Below are 13,871 nucleotides of genomic sequence, written 5' to 3'. Positions count from 1 at the left end.
TCTGATTGTATCATATATTGGTTTTTTCTTAAATGGATTGTATATGGAACTTTTCTGAATGACTCATGATGTATGCCTCTATGGTCTAGATACTTAGGAATCAAAGCTGGATCTCAGTATTTAAATATCCATAAATACAGCTTCATTGGAACACAGCCATATCTGTGCATGTGTATATATGTGGTCAAGCAGTTAAATATTATTTATTTATTTTAAAGGTAGAGGGACAGAGAGAGGCAGACATACACACACAAACACACAGAGAAGAGCTCCCATGACCTGGTTCACTCTCCAAATGCCCACAATGGCTAGGACTGGGCCAGGAAGTAGGTGTTCAATCCAGGTCTCTCACATGGGTGGAGGAACTCAACTGCTTGAGCCATCAGTACTGTCTCCCAGGGTCCTCACTGGGAGGAAGTTGGAGCCAGGAATCAAACCTCAGTACTCTGATGTGGAGCGTGTGCCTCTTAACAGGGGCCTTAACTCCTAGGTCACAGGCCCTCCACCTGGCACCAAACATTTTTTAAAAAAGCATGTTTCAAGCTGATACCACATGTACTAATTATGAACACAAACTATTGTTTGAAAAGGATAATATTTGTATGATTATGTCAATAATTTTAATGCAGATCAAGGTTTTAACCTTCCCCCAATCAACCAAGGGCATTCATTTACCTCAAGGTATTCAGAATTTGTTGAAATAGGAGAAAAGAAGGAAAGGGTTGATACCCAGGTTTTGCCTACCAATATGTGGTGTTTTTGTTTGTTTGCTTAAATTCATACAAACACAATGGTCTTGAGACTTTTAAGAATTTTCTAAATTTCTTAAGTAAATCATTTCTGATGCCCCTGGAATGTGAGGTCTTCTCTTGCCTGAGAGTGGACCAAGCTGTTTCTCGCCCTACCCTTTATTCCGGAGGGAAGATCAGGGCCAAACAGCTCTGATAAACGAACTTTGACCCAGCTGAATGAATAACTCCAACAAAGAAGCTTTAAACAAGAAGAGTCTGAGTCTCTTAATTAACCACTTAAATTCTAAGCACTAGTCCTACTCGTCTCTCCTACACAGGCATGCCTAGCTAGGTAGGAACAAAATATCAGTTAAGAAAATATAGTCCTGGCCTGCGCCTCGGCTCACTTAGCTAATCCTCTGCCTGCGGCGCTGGCACCCCGGGTTCTAGTCCCAGTTGGGGCGCCAGTTCTGTCCCAGTTTCTCCTCTTCCAGTTCAGCTCTCTCTGTGGCCCGGGAGGACAGTGGAGGATGGCCCAAGTGCTTGGGCCCTGCACCCGCATGGGAGACCAGGAGGAAGCACCTGGCTCCTGGCTTTGGACTGGCGCAGCGTGCTGGCCATGGTGGCCATTTGTGGGGGTGGCCATTTGGGGGGTGAACCAACGGAAGGAAGACCTTTCTCTCTCTCTCTCTCTCTCACTGTCTAACTCTGCCTGTCAGAAAAAAAGAAAAGAAAATATAGTCCTTTTCTTAGAATCTATGAAGAGTAATGTGCTAAGTTTTTTACTTTTCTTCTATATTCAATTATGTGAAGCAGTTTTCTTTTAAGCAGTGACTTCCAAATGTCTTGATTGTACCCCTGAGTAAAAAATATATTTTACATCATTATCAAGAACATTTCTAGTTATGCATGTGCTTGAAATAAAATGTCATGAAATGGGCAGGGTATTTGGCTGAGTGATTAAGATGTCCTCATCCTAAGAACCTAGCTTTCAGTCTCAAGTCTGCTTCTGGCTCCAGCTTCCTGCCACGGCAGCAGTGATGGCTCAAGTAATTGGGTTTCTGTCAACCATGTGGGAAACCTCTACTAAGTTCCTGGTGGCTTCAGGCCTGGCCCAGCTGCTTTGGGCATTTGGAGAGTGAACTAGTGGATGGGAGATATCCCTCTCATTCTGTCTGTCTCTGTGTGTGTGTGTGTGTGTAAACAAATAAATACATAACCACCCTTTACAAGTCAGGAGATAAAATTTACCTTTACTCTGATGTACTCTGTATTTTCTGTGCTTAAAGTCACTCACATGCAACTAAATTTATTTCATGACCCACGTGATATTCCGTGACTGATAACTTGAAATATACTTCCCTAAAGGCCTAATGAGGCGAATAAAACCTTTGTCCCTTCATGGTATAGCTCCAGATGCTGCACTTTCACATCGTTCTGTTTTGATAGCTTTACTGACCCCACAGTTGCAGGAAGCAATCAATTGTTAAGGCTATCTCCATAATATTTATAGTAGAAGTCAAGATGCTTTCAGTTACATTTTGTCAAAACCCAATCCAAACTTAAAGTGAAAAGTATGGTCTCGTGTAACAGGGAAAACCAGGATAATGGTAACTTCAAGCATAGCTGTATACAGGGACTAAGATATTTTTATTTCTTCTCTCGCCTCTGTACGTTGTTTTATTTTCATTGAGACCTACTCTACTAGGTAGGGATCATGTCCCTGACTCTCCCAAACAAGAATCCCCGCAGTTCACAATGTAAAAGGGTGAAAAGTGCTGCTCCCTCTCACTGTCCAGATGAAATCTCATGGAAGCATTCTGATTGGCTGTGCTTTAGTCATGTACTCCCCCTTGAACCCATCACAAAGTCCAGATACATAAAGGAACTCTGCTTCATTATGATCTCATGCTCAGACTTTGACCTGGAGTCCAACAGCAGATTGACAGTACCTCCAGGCCCACATGGAAGGGGAAAAGTGAGCTAGTTACTAAAATAAGGGAGGGTGCATTTTGCTCAGACCAGTAGAAAAATCAAGGGAGATAGATGGGTAGACAAATTGATAGTGGTTTATATAGAAAGATAAGCCTTGTGTGGAAGTATAAATAACTCTCTTATCAATCAAGTCAATTTAGTACCAGACTTTGTGACATTCTATACCCTCTTAGGAAGACAAGGGGAGGAATGTGGCAGATAAACTAAAGAAATAGTGAATCCTGGTTTTTGATATGCTAAATTGGTATAACATTGCAGGCAGCTTCAACAGTGGTTGCTCCTTCAAGGCAGAATCAAGCAAAGAATCTGAGGAAGATGCCAAGGACAACTTTTCTTTTTGTCTTTGATTACAAAAAGAATGTTGAAGAAATATAATCCCCAATGCACAATTCTGATAGGACGAAGGGCATGTGAGTACCAGGTATTAGGTGCTATTATAGCCATTTACAAGGATAACACTAACAACCATTTCCTGTAGGAGTGAATAACATTGAGTCCATTTTCCATGCTGCGTAGTTGATCGTGTCTCTTACATCCAAGCTCGTCGGCTGATGCCTTCAAATAACTCACAGCAGGTGTTCTTAAACCAAGGTCAAGTATGGATTCTGTATTTCTGAGACAGAGGAAACTTAGTTGACCCACAGGGGTAGAAATCAAGATCTTTGCCTCTTTGGTCCCTTATGGTACCCCAGAGCTAACTAAACACAGACCATTTGAGAAGGAAAAAAAATTAAATAAAAGATACCTTTGACAGCAATTATATAGCAGCTTTTGAAAGAATTCCATATGATTCACAAACTTTAAAGGTAGTTTTTCAAAACATTCTCTTATGGCTGGTAAAGGTGAGAGGGGAGTAAGAAGACAGAAATGAGACAAGAACCCTCTGTTTTCTTTCTCTTCTAAAAGCCTTTCCTTCATCGAAGGAACACATGGCTGCCGAGCAGCAGCTTACCATTTTTCCAGGGTCAGTTCACTTTTCGTGCTGCTCTAAACCCTGCTGAAAGCCAGCTCCTTGGGGAGCCCCGGCTGTTGGGGCTGGCCCCTCTTCAGTCTGCGTGCACTCAGAAGGAAATGCCCCTTGCTGAGAAGGCGGTGGTGTTGGGGGAGAATCCATCTACTGTCAAGGAAGTTTCAATTAAATGTGGATGCCAATTAATTTAATTTATATTTCTGCATGAAAAATGTCATTCCATTATACATGCACTGGAAGGATGCCAGGAGCCCAGGTTAATAAATTACATCTCTACTGACATCATATGGAATCACAAACTAATCGGATACTTATTAAATGCCCACCTGTGCTCGGGGCTATACCTTGCAGAAATCCAGTTGAAATAAGGTCTGTCCAGTAGGGCCTGTGCCTATCCTGTGATCATCTGACACACACCCTTGTCCTCCTCTTCTCCTAGCTTTAGGTCTGTCTCCTGGGAGCTACTCTAAAAATGAATAATCAATATTCAATTACCAGTGGTTCTGAATGGCTTCACTGGATAAATCAGGGAATGGACATTGGGGAAGTATACATAATCTCCACTTAATCAGGGAATTGGTCTGTTCCGGTTAACAGGTTCCCTGCCATGATTGTTCTACAATGGATTCACATCAGCTGGTGGAGGGATGAAGGTGATGAAGCTCCTACTATGTGCCAGACTTGCTGCATGTTTGATTTTGAAACCTTATGGCAATCTGTCAAGGTGGGGATTATTCTCTCACCCTGCTCCACCCCTGTTTTATTTTTATTTATTTACTTATTTTAAAAGATTTGTTTATTTGAAAGGCAAAGTGTCAGAGACAGAGACACATACACACACAGAGAGAGAGAGAGAGGGAGAGACAGAGAGAACTTCTATCCACTGGTTCCAGTATACAGTAATGAAAAGGAGGTCAAACCAATGGAGGAGACAGTCACCCTAACACAAAATTACAATGGGTTGTGTTAAGTGCTATGGAATTACTAAGGGAAGGCATTCATTTTGTCATTTATGCAATCATTCATCTGTTCCCTCTAGGAATACTTACAGGGTCTCCATGATGTGCTGGGCAATAGCCCATTCTGACCTTGGTGAGCCAGAGGAGGAATTGACAAGGAAGCCACAAGCCTGAGTCTGTCCTCCCACTCTGCCACCTGTCTTGCCATCCCTGACTCCATCTTGCACTGTGGGGGACCTTTCATAAACTCTGTGTTTGGACTCTCCAGCCTGCGTGTACAAGTCTCCAATTATCTTTTCCTAGAACTTCTTATAATCAAAAAGAGGTTTCTGTAGATGCTAGAAACAATTTGTGGCCTGTTTGATTAGGGAGTGCTGGGATCCAGGGTCCAGAGAGTGGAACAGAAAAGGAGGAAACAGGCTTGGAACAGGCAGAGCTGTTTGGCTTCATTCCCGCCTTCTCCTGTGGCTGGGGACAAAGGCAGTGGAAGGCCACAGGGGCTCAGAGTTTGGGCCTCAAACCTACAGCTTTGGCATCATCTGGGAGTTTTTTAGAAATGCAGAATCCCAGGCCCCATTACAGATCCTGTGAGTCAAAATTTGTATTTTGGGGCAGGCATTGTGTGGGAGTGGGTTAGGCTGCTGTTTGGTATGTCTGCATCCCATATAGCAGTGCACAAGATTAAGTCCACCTCCACTCCAATCCAGCTTCCTGCTAATGCAACTTCAAGGCGGCAAATGATGACCCGGTGCTTGGGTTCCTGCCACCCAGGTGGAAGACCCTGATGGGATGGGTTCCTAGCTCCTGGCTTTGGTCTGGCCCAGCCTTGGCTGCTGAGGGCATTTGGAAAGTGAACCAGCAGATGCAAAGTCTCTGTCCATCATCTGCCTTTCAAGTTTAAAAACAAAAATAACTCGACAAAACCATCACACACACAATACAAATTCTTTAACAAGACCCCAAGTGGTTTGTGAGCACACTACTGTTTGAGAAACTGTTCTGAGAGGCCTACACGAACCTTTTATTCTAAGTGAAGAAACTTCGGCTGCCTAAGGCTTAGAGCAGGGGGAATGGCCTGGCTTGCCTAGGTTGGACAGCACAGTTTTGGGTACTTTGCTACTCCCTAGTTGTGACCATGTGCCAAAGCCAACTTAAGAGAACAATACCTTTTGAGTAACTCAGATTGACTGGGGCCTGAAGTAAGAAACTTACAGTGAGTGATCCAAGGACAAGAATTGCATTAAGTAACAGGCAGAATAATTGAAGGAAATCAAGTGATAACAAATCACTCCAGCAAAGGAGCTTGAAGACTGTTGAGAAATTTTTCTTTTTTTTTTTTTGGTTTTCTGTTTTGTTTCTGGGCCTAATGCAAATGAGTGTTGGGGTTGGTTTGTTTGCTTAAGTTCATACAAATACCATGATCTTGAGGCTCCATGGCCAAAGTTAATTGTTCTTTTTACTCCCTTTCCTTAGTCCATTTAAGTTCCTGACCCTTTCTGACACATCCTTATTGTTCTATTTCTCTTCAATTCTCTGCTTCTGCTTTTCTCAAATTATTCACTCTGCCCCAAAGACTATAGAACAAAGAGAGAAGTGAACAGGACAAGTTTTAAAAATATGGTACATAGCACAGAGTGTGACTATAGTGCATAGTAACGTATATTATATTCTGTGTAAAAAACTGGGGAAGAGGTTCCAAACACACACAAAAAGGATATGGACAGTCCGGTAGCCTGATTTGATTGGTTTGGGCTGTGTATATGTATTAAAATACTGCACTGTATCACATAAAACTGTCCAAGCATTACATAATAATAAAAACACTTTCAAAATAATGTAAGAAAAAATTTTTGAAAGATGTTTATAGGACCATGTAATACGTAAGTATGTAGGTCTGATTGTTTTTCATTTGCAAACAACTGTATATATGGCAGCTGATGTGCATTGTGGAATTATACATTTATCACTGTGGTTCTTTTATTAAGACCTCGTTTAGGCACTATGCATAAGTGCTGGGCTCAGGGCACAGTCACAGCCCGGGAAGATGGGCTGTTTTCCTCTGTACTTCTTCCCTTCGGAAGAAATCACAGCCATTTTGGATGGCAGTAAATATATAACAATAAAAGTATACGTCAGAGCTTCTTTCATGTTGCCATCACACCGATCCCATTGATTAGTTACAAAAAGAGCCTTTTACTATGTAACTGTTACTCATATGTAAACATAGAGTATGTAAAATGTAAAAATACTGGCATTTCAATTTTGCAAGTTCCTGTCACCCATTTGTAATGATCAACAGGGCCCTGGCTTTGCTGTTTCCTCTACCCCTGTTTCTCATCTCTGGTGCTTTCTCTCTCTTTCCTTTTTCCCTCACCTCCTCTCACCGGTGTTTATTAAAGCAAATCCCAGACATCATATCATTTAATGCATTTCCTACAGAATTTCCTGGAGGCAAGGCCACAGGAGAGTGTAGCCTGGGGAAATGATCTCTTAGGATTGTGCTCTTCACCAAAATATGGAATTTGTGTTACTGAGATAAGGAAAAAGAATTTCTAAAACGTCTACAGAATACCCCAGATTGTATAGATTGGATTTTCCATCTCTGCATGTCTGCCCCTTGAGTCTTTGAAAGGGGTCTCCGAGGGCTTTTAAGTCTTCTTCCTTTACTATTAATTAGTGACGCAAGCACAGAAAGTTCGGATGCTTATAAACTAGTGCATATTCCCTCACTGTTGGCAAAGAGCATTCTCAGAGCATGTTTGAAGGTAAAGTTCAAGGAGAGCTTCCATGATAAGAAACCAAACATGTATCTTCCTCCTGTGCGACCCCCTCCCTCCTCTACACACACACACACACACACACACGGCTGATTATTGTACAGTTTTAAAGCAACTTTAGATCAGGACCTAGATGGGAAAGCAAGGCACACAGCTGTTTTCGTGTTCATACACGTCAGATCTATGGAGTATCAAGCAATTTGGAGGTTTGATATTTTCCACTAGTAAATATCATCCAACTGAATTCGGGTAAAATGCCCTTTGAGTAGGTCGCACAGACAGGGGCTTTGAATGGGGGAATTAATTATAGCCGGTGTCTCAAGGAAAAGAATCCCACCGTGGCAGGGAGAATGTAATTAATGGGAGGTAAGCGCCAACAAATCACTCCCTAAAATATTAATGCTATCAAAGAACAGCTGGGTAATGAGAGAAACTTGACCCTTGGGGACTGCATAGGCTGCTGCTGCAGAACTTTATGTACTTGTGATGTAATGAAATTCCTCTCCATGTTAACAACAATAACACTAAGAGGTGTGGTTCTGGGAAAGTTATTAGCAGTAAATATGTCTTTGTAGTTTTAGCATCTTATTGTAATTATTCCCTCTCACCTTTGCTGTGATTCCAAATTACCTTTCCCCTTCAGTGCTTAGGATATATTTACAACACTAATAACACTCCTAAAAACAAACTAGGGTAAAAAAAAAAAACAACTCATTAAGCCTGGCAAGAACACTTTTTTTTTTTTTTTTTTGGTAAATAAAGACCCAGTACCTAAAAAATTTCTGCAAAACAATTTTCTATGTGTTTAAATTCTTTAAAGCAATATAAACTGTCCCAAGAGTTGTTGGTTGATTAAAAAAAAAAAAAAGCCCTAACTTAATTTTGTTTTACTGAATAGCTTTTTATTGTCCCAAGAAACATCTATTTCTAAGAGAATAAAGTTAAATATTTACAGTCCTACTAACATGTTAAATGTGTTGGACATTTAGTTTTACAGGGCTATAAACCAAAGGATAATCCCAGTATTTAAAAATTAGAAGTCAGAAGTAATTCTTTAGTTGGAGTACACTGTAGCTTAGATTTTGTAAAAGCAGCCGTTTTATTCGGAGGTTTTTTTTTTTTTTTTTTTTGTATCTAGAACAGACTGGACCATCGCGAAGCTGCAGGTGCGACAGGCGCTGTCTGTCGCACGCTGGCATCGCTAGTGCGCAGCCCATTTGGTTTCACTCACTTTGCCAGCATCTGCATGAGGGACACGGGTACTCAGCGTGTTTGACAAATAGACGGAGCCACGCCGAACACATTCACACATCCCCATAAACGATGAGAGGAAGCTCAGGGTGCAGTAAAAATAAATTCTTGAGTTTGGCCCAGGTTTCACATAACACCAGTTCATAAGGCACTTACGCCGCTAAAGGAGCAGTGCCCCAGCAAATAGCACACGGGGGACACATCATTTAAAGAAATGTGTTTCTTTGCCCGAACAGAAGTTCAGATCTGCTCAATTATCATTCATTTTGTTCTTTTATGTCCTTTGCGGGCGCGAACCGCGAAGTCACGCCCTCTGGAGCCTCGGCTGGCGGAGGGGAGCGGAGGCGCGCAGCCTAGGGCGGGCGAGGGGGCGAGGGGGTGTGAACGTGGGAATACCGGCCCTTTCTCCAGGGAACCGCGGCGACGCAGGTGGAAAGCTCAGTGCTAATGTTGGCGACCCGTAAATATCGTCTTGTGAGTCCCAAACCCCGAGACTCGGTGTCCCAGGAACGAGGAGAGAGAAGATCCGACGAACTTCTGTCGCCGCGCCGATGCGCGTGGACACACGTGGAAGCCCGCAGCCTGACTTCTGCGCGCGCTTGTCTGGGCTGGGGGAGGGCTGGGGTGTGCGCGGGGGAGGGCCGGGTCCCGCAGGTTTAGTAGGTCCTGGGGGAGGCGATGGGCGGAGGTGGCAGGGGTAGGCGGCGGACCGCGCGCGAACCAGAGAGCGCAGAGGCCCCGCAGCGCGCGCCGCGCCCGCTGTGATTAGCTCCAACCGCGACACCCGGGAGGGCGGACTCTCTCTTCACCCTCGTCGTCTCCTCCTCCCTCTTCTCCCTCTTCCTTTTTAAGGGACGCCTCGCTGGCAGAGCTGTCAGCAGCCGGGAGGCCGTTTGCACTTGGCCGCGGCCAGGCTGACTCCGGCTCCCGTGACAGGCAAGGGCGGGGGCTGGGCAGCCGCACGTGGGGGACACATTCTGCCTCCTCGGGGCTCCTCTCGGGACCCGGCTACAGCCACAAGTCGGGACGCCGTGTGGTCCTGGACTTGGCAGCCCCCGCCCGACGCGATGGCTCCCGTGAGGAGTGGGGAGGGAGGTGGCCGGGGGATCCGCGCGCCCCTCGCGTGATGAGCCTGGCAAAGGGCGGCAGCAGCAGCCTCTGCCAGCACCTCCCGTGGTCCCTCGCCAACTCGCTCCCGCGCACCATGCAGACCCCCGGCCTGCCGAGCCCTCAGCGCAACCCCTGTCGCCTCTCCGGCCACCGCTAGCCTCCGCGGGAGCGGTCCGCCGCCCGTGCCGTGCCCCGAGGGAGGTGGAACTGCGGTGCCGGGAGTCCCAGCTCAGCCCTCTGCTCTCCAGCTGCGTGCGTCCCCTTCCCCGCCGCCCAGGCATCCAGCGGCGATGGGGGCGCTGCTGGCGCTCTGCCTCCTGGGCTGGCTGCGCTGGGGCCCGGCGGGTGCCCAGCAGTCCGGCGAGTACTGCCACGGCTGGGTGGACGTGCAGGGCAACTACCACGAGGGCTTCCAATGCCCGGAGGACTTCGACACGTTGGACGCCACCATCTGCTGCGGCTCCTGCGCGCTCCGCTACTGCTGCGCCGCGGCCGACGCCAGGCTGGAGCAGGGCGGCTGCACGAACGACCGCGGCGAGCTGGAGCACCCGGGCATCACCGCGCGTAAGTGCCAAGCCCTGGGGCGAAGTCCCCCGCAGGCACGCCGCGGGCGTCCGAGTGCACCCGGGGGGATGCGCAGGCCTCCCAGGGTCTGTGCGCAGAGTGCACGCAGCAGCCAGGTGTGGGGGAAATCAAGGGAGGAGTGGGTGGTCGCGTTTTCGGGTCATGGGGGCCTTGTTCCTTTGCAGTCCCTCTTCCCGCCACAGGCGGTCCCCGCGAGTCCGCGCCAGTGAAAGTTGGCGAAGGACAGCGAGGACCGGGAGTTTGCACCTGATGGCCCTGGGGAGGACGCTGGAGGTCCAGGGAGAAGGGCGGTCGGGGTAGCACTAGACTAGCGCAGCTTTTGGGGTGCCGAGGGGCCACCATGGTGCCAAGGGCGGGGCAGCGCGACTGTGGGCCCGCTGCGCTAAGCAACTTCAACCTCTTTTTCTTTTCTTTCCTCTTTCTTCCTTTCTTCCTTTCTTCCTTTCTTCCTTCCTTTCTTTCTTTCTCTTTCTTTCTTTCTTTCTTTCTTTCTTTCTTTCTTTCTTTCTTTCTTTCTCTTTCTTTCTTTCTTTCTTCCTTCCTTCCTTCCTTCCTTCCTTCCTTCCTTCCTTCCTTCCTTCCTTCCTTTCTCTCTCTTTTTCTTCCTTTCCCTCTCTCCCTCTCCTTCCCTCTCCCTCCCTCTCTCTCTCCCGCTCCTTCCTTCCTTCCTTTCTCCCTTTCTCCCACCATCCCTGTAGCGTTTTAAGCCGCTGCTCCACTCTCCCGACTTCCTTTCATTTCTCTGCATCGAATGACTCTCCCCAGCCCACCCCCTATTGTCACGCCTTTCAGCAACACCCAGGACTTGGAGGTTGAGATTTAGAAACCGGGGTCGCAGGGGCTTCCCCGCCCCCTATTCTCACGTCGGAAAACACGGGTCAAATTTCCGCTCACTTCAGAGGGGAATAAATCACGACCCCAGCAGAGGAAATTTACACCTTGGAAAAAAAAAAAAAAAAAGTTTCCACCTGAATCGGACCGTCAGGGAACCCCTCAGCGCTCCAGGCGACGGCTTTACGGTCGGGAAACCCGAGAAGCGGGCGGAGCCCGGAGCGGGGCGGCGGGGGCGGGGGGGGGGGGCGGGGGAGGGTCGCAGGGGCCGCAGCCCGAAGCCGGCCGAGGAGGGTCCCGGGGAAGGCTGGCGGCCTCGCTGAGGAGGCCCTCCTCCCCAGTTGCTGCCCTCCAGGAAAGCCGAGCCAGCCCTCTGCGGGTCCACGAGGCTCTCGAGGGAGTGAATTGCGGGAGCCCGGGGGTCCAATCTGCAGGGTTTGGAGAGTGGTTTCTGGAGAAAAGATGCTCAGCGGAAAGTAGGGGACTCCGGTGGCTCTGCCCTGTTAGAAAAACGCAGCGGCTCCCCCTGGGTCGGTGGGGAGCGCGTTCCTCCCCGCAGAGGGGAGCTGCCGGGTTTGCAGCCGGGACTCCCTCCCGGGCCTCCCCTCTCTCCGAGGCCAAAGACAGCAGGGAAGAGGAGCGGTTTCCCTCTCCCCGAGGCTGGGATCAGGCGCCCTGAGGGTCTGTCGCTTGCCAAGGGTGTAACCTTGGGCAAGTTTCTTCGCTGGCCCGGGCCTGCTTGTTGATGAGATGAGTGTGTGAGTGCTTGGCGGGGCGCGCCGTGAGGGCCGCCATTCACCTCCCTTGCCTTGCTCCCCAGTGCGGTTCACCGCGGGAGAGTGGGTGGCCGGCAAGGGCTTAGACCCGGGAGTCCCCGGAGGTTGTAGGCTGCCTGTCAGCCGCTGGCTGTGTTTTTGGAAGAGTCAAAAACCCGTGGGTAAGCCAGCTTAGCGTGTCCTTTTTTTTTAACAGGTTCTCCATGGCACTTGAATCAGACCATGAAAGAGCCAGGTGCACAGTAGGGCTGAGTCAATGCAGCTTTCCTGTCTTCTCCCTGAGCTGGAGGCTGCCCCCAGCGTGGCTATCAGAAGGGGAGAGACATGGAGAACTGAACCGGGTTGGGGTGGGGGGTGCCAAGGGGGTGGGAAATGTCTGTCCAGTAGAGAAAGAGAAATGCTCTCAGAGCTGTGGGAGCCTGGGCTGCCGACACCAAGAACCAGCTGCAGTTCAGCCTGGCTTTCCCAGACTGTGGTGCACACGCAGACAGAGGCATAGCAGCTGGGGTAGGCATCCCAAATCGTGCTCAAAGGAGGAAGGAAGAGCTGACAATTTATGATGCAACAGGAGACACAGTAAACTGGAGCCTCTATGGCTTTCCTTATATTGTTATTTTTAGAGTCTTTTAAAACCCTGGAGGGGGGTCTCTAACAGGCCTGAGTGTCCAGGCTTGGCTTGGAGATCTTGGACAGGAGATGGATGGCCAGCCTGAGAGATGGGTCAAAGCCCCAGGTGCCCCACCATGACAAAACTACTAAACCCCGGGATTCAGTCCCATAGTTATAGTAACCCCCTGCAGGGCATGAACAGGAGGACAGATCCTGTTCCTTTCTGACTTCCAGATGTGCGGTGCGGTGGCTAATTGCTAGCAGAGGCTACAGTGTCAGTTTGCTTCCTCCCTGCTAGCGTAGTGAGAATATTCTGTCATCACAGTTTGCACTTCCGAGGTTAGCAGTAATAGGCTCTGAAAGGTTGAGCTGACAACAGTGGTAATACTGAACCTCCTCCTCCCTCCCCTCTGTTGCCCAGGCAGAGCCCAGGCTTGGGAGACCTTGATGCAAACACTTATATGTCTGTTTTTGCCTTGTAGAGCCTGTCTACGTCCCCTTCCTCATCGTCGGCTCCATCTTCATTGCGTTCATCATCCTGGGCTCTTTAGTGGCTATCTACTGTTGCACCTGTTTGAGACCCAAGGAGCCCTCGCAGCAGCCAATCCGCTTCTCACTCCGCAGCTATCAGACAGAGACCCTGCCCATGATCTTGACCTCCACGAGCCTCAGGACACCTTCCAGACAGTCCAGCACAGCCACCAGCTCCAGCTCCACAGGTGGCTCCATCCGACGATTCTCCTTCGCCAGGGCAGAGCCCAGCTGCCTGGTGCCCTCACCTCCCCCGCCTTATACCACAGGCCATCCAATCCACCTGACGCAGCCATCCGGTTTCCTGGTGTCACCTCAGTATTTCGCTTACCCCCTTCAGCAGGAGCCCCCGCTGCCTGGGAAGAGCTGTCCAGACTTCAGCTCCAGTTGACAGGTCATGGCCATGAATCCAGCCTGTAGTAAAGTGGCATACAGGTAGAGTGATGCTTCCAATGTCAAGTGCTTTGCTGAGGGAATTTCTCATGTAACTGACCAACGTCATGGCAGAAAGTGGTAAGAAAACACAGCACTTTCTAGTTTTGAGGTTCCTGGCTACATTCACAGAATATCTGGCTTGGAAGATGTGACTATTGCATTTCAATCCATGCTACTTCTATTCGAAATATGCAACAGTTTGACTTTGAAGTTACAAAATGACTGAAAATGTTTTACAATTTAGCTGCATAGTGCTTAGAAAAGGGCTACATGATCCTTTTTCACATCAGTTGTTTATGGAGTTATAATAC

At 48.2% G+C, this 13,871-nt stretch overlaps 1 protein-coding gene across 1 annotated transcript; it reads left to right on the top strand.

Annotated features, from left to right (window-relative positions):
• Positions 1–10,083: 10,083 nt before the first annotated feature.
• Positions 10,084–13,516, top strand: SHISA3 (shisa family member 3). The gene is made up of 2 exons (XM_062213849.1): positions 10,084–10,357; positions 13,077–13,516. Exons 1-2 carry the CDS (start codon positions 10,084–10,086, stop codon positions 13,514–13,516), a joined length of 714 nt encoding a protein of 237 aa, XP_062069833.1.
• Positions 13,517–13,871: the final 355 nt, after the last annotated feature.

This window comes from Lepus europaeus, chromosome 16 (assembly GCF_033115175.1).
Source record: "Lepus europaeus isolate LE1 chromosome 16, mLepTim1.pri, whole genome shotgun sequence".
NCBI classification, from domain to species: Eukaryota; Metazoa; Chordata; class Mammalia; order Lagomorpha; family Leporidae; genus Lepus; species Lepus europaeus.
Note: the sequence above shows the minus strand (reverse complement) of the source record. Positions and strands in the feature narration are given on the sequence as shown.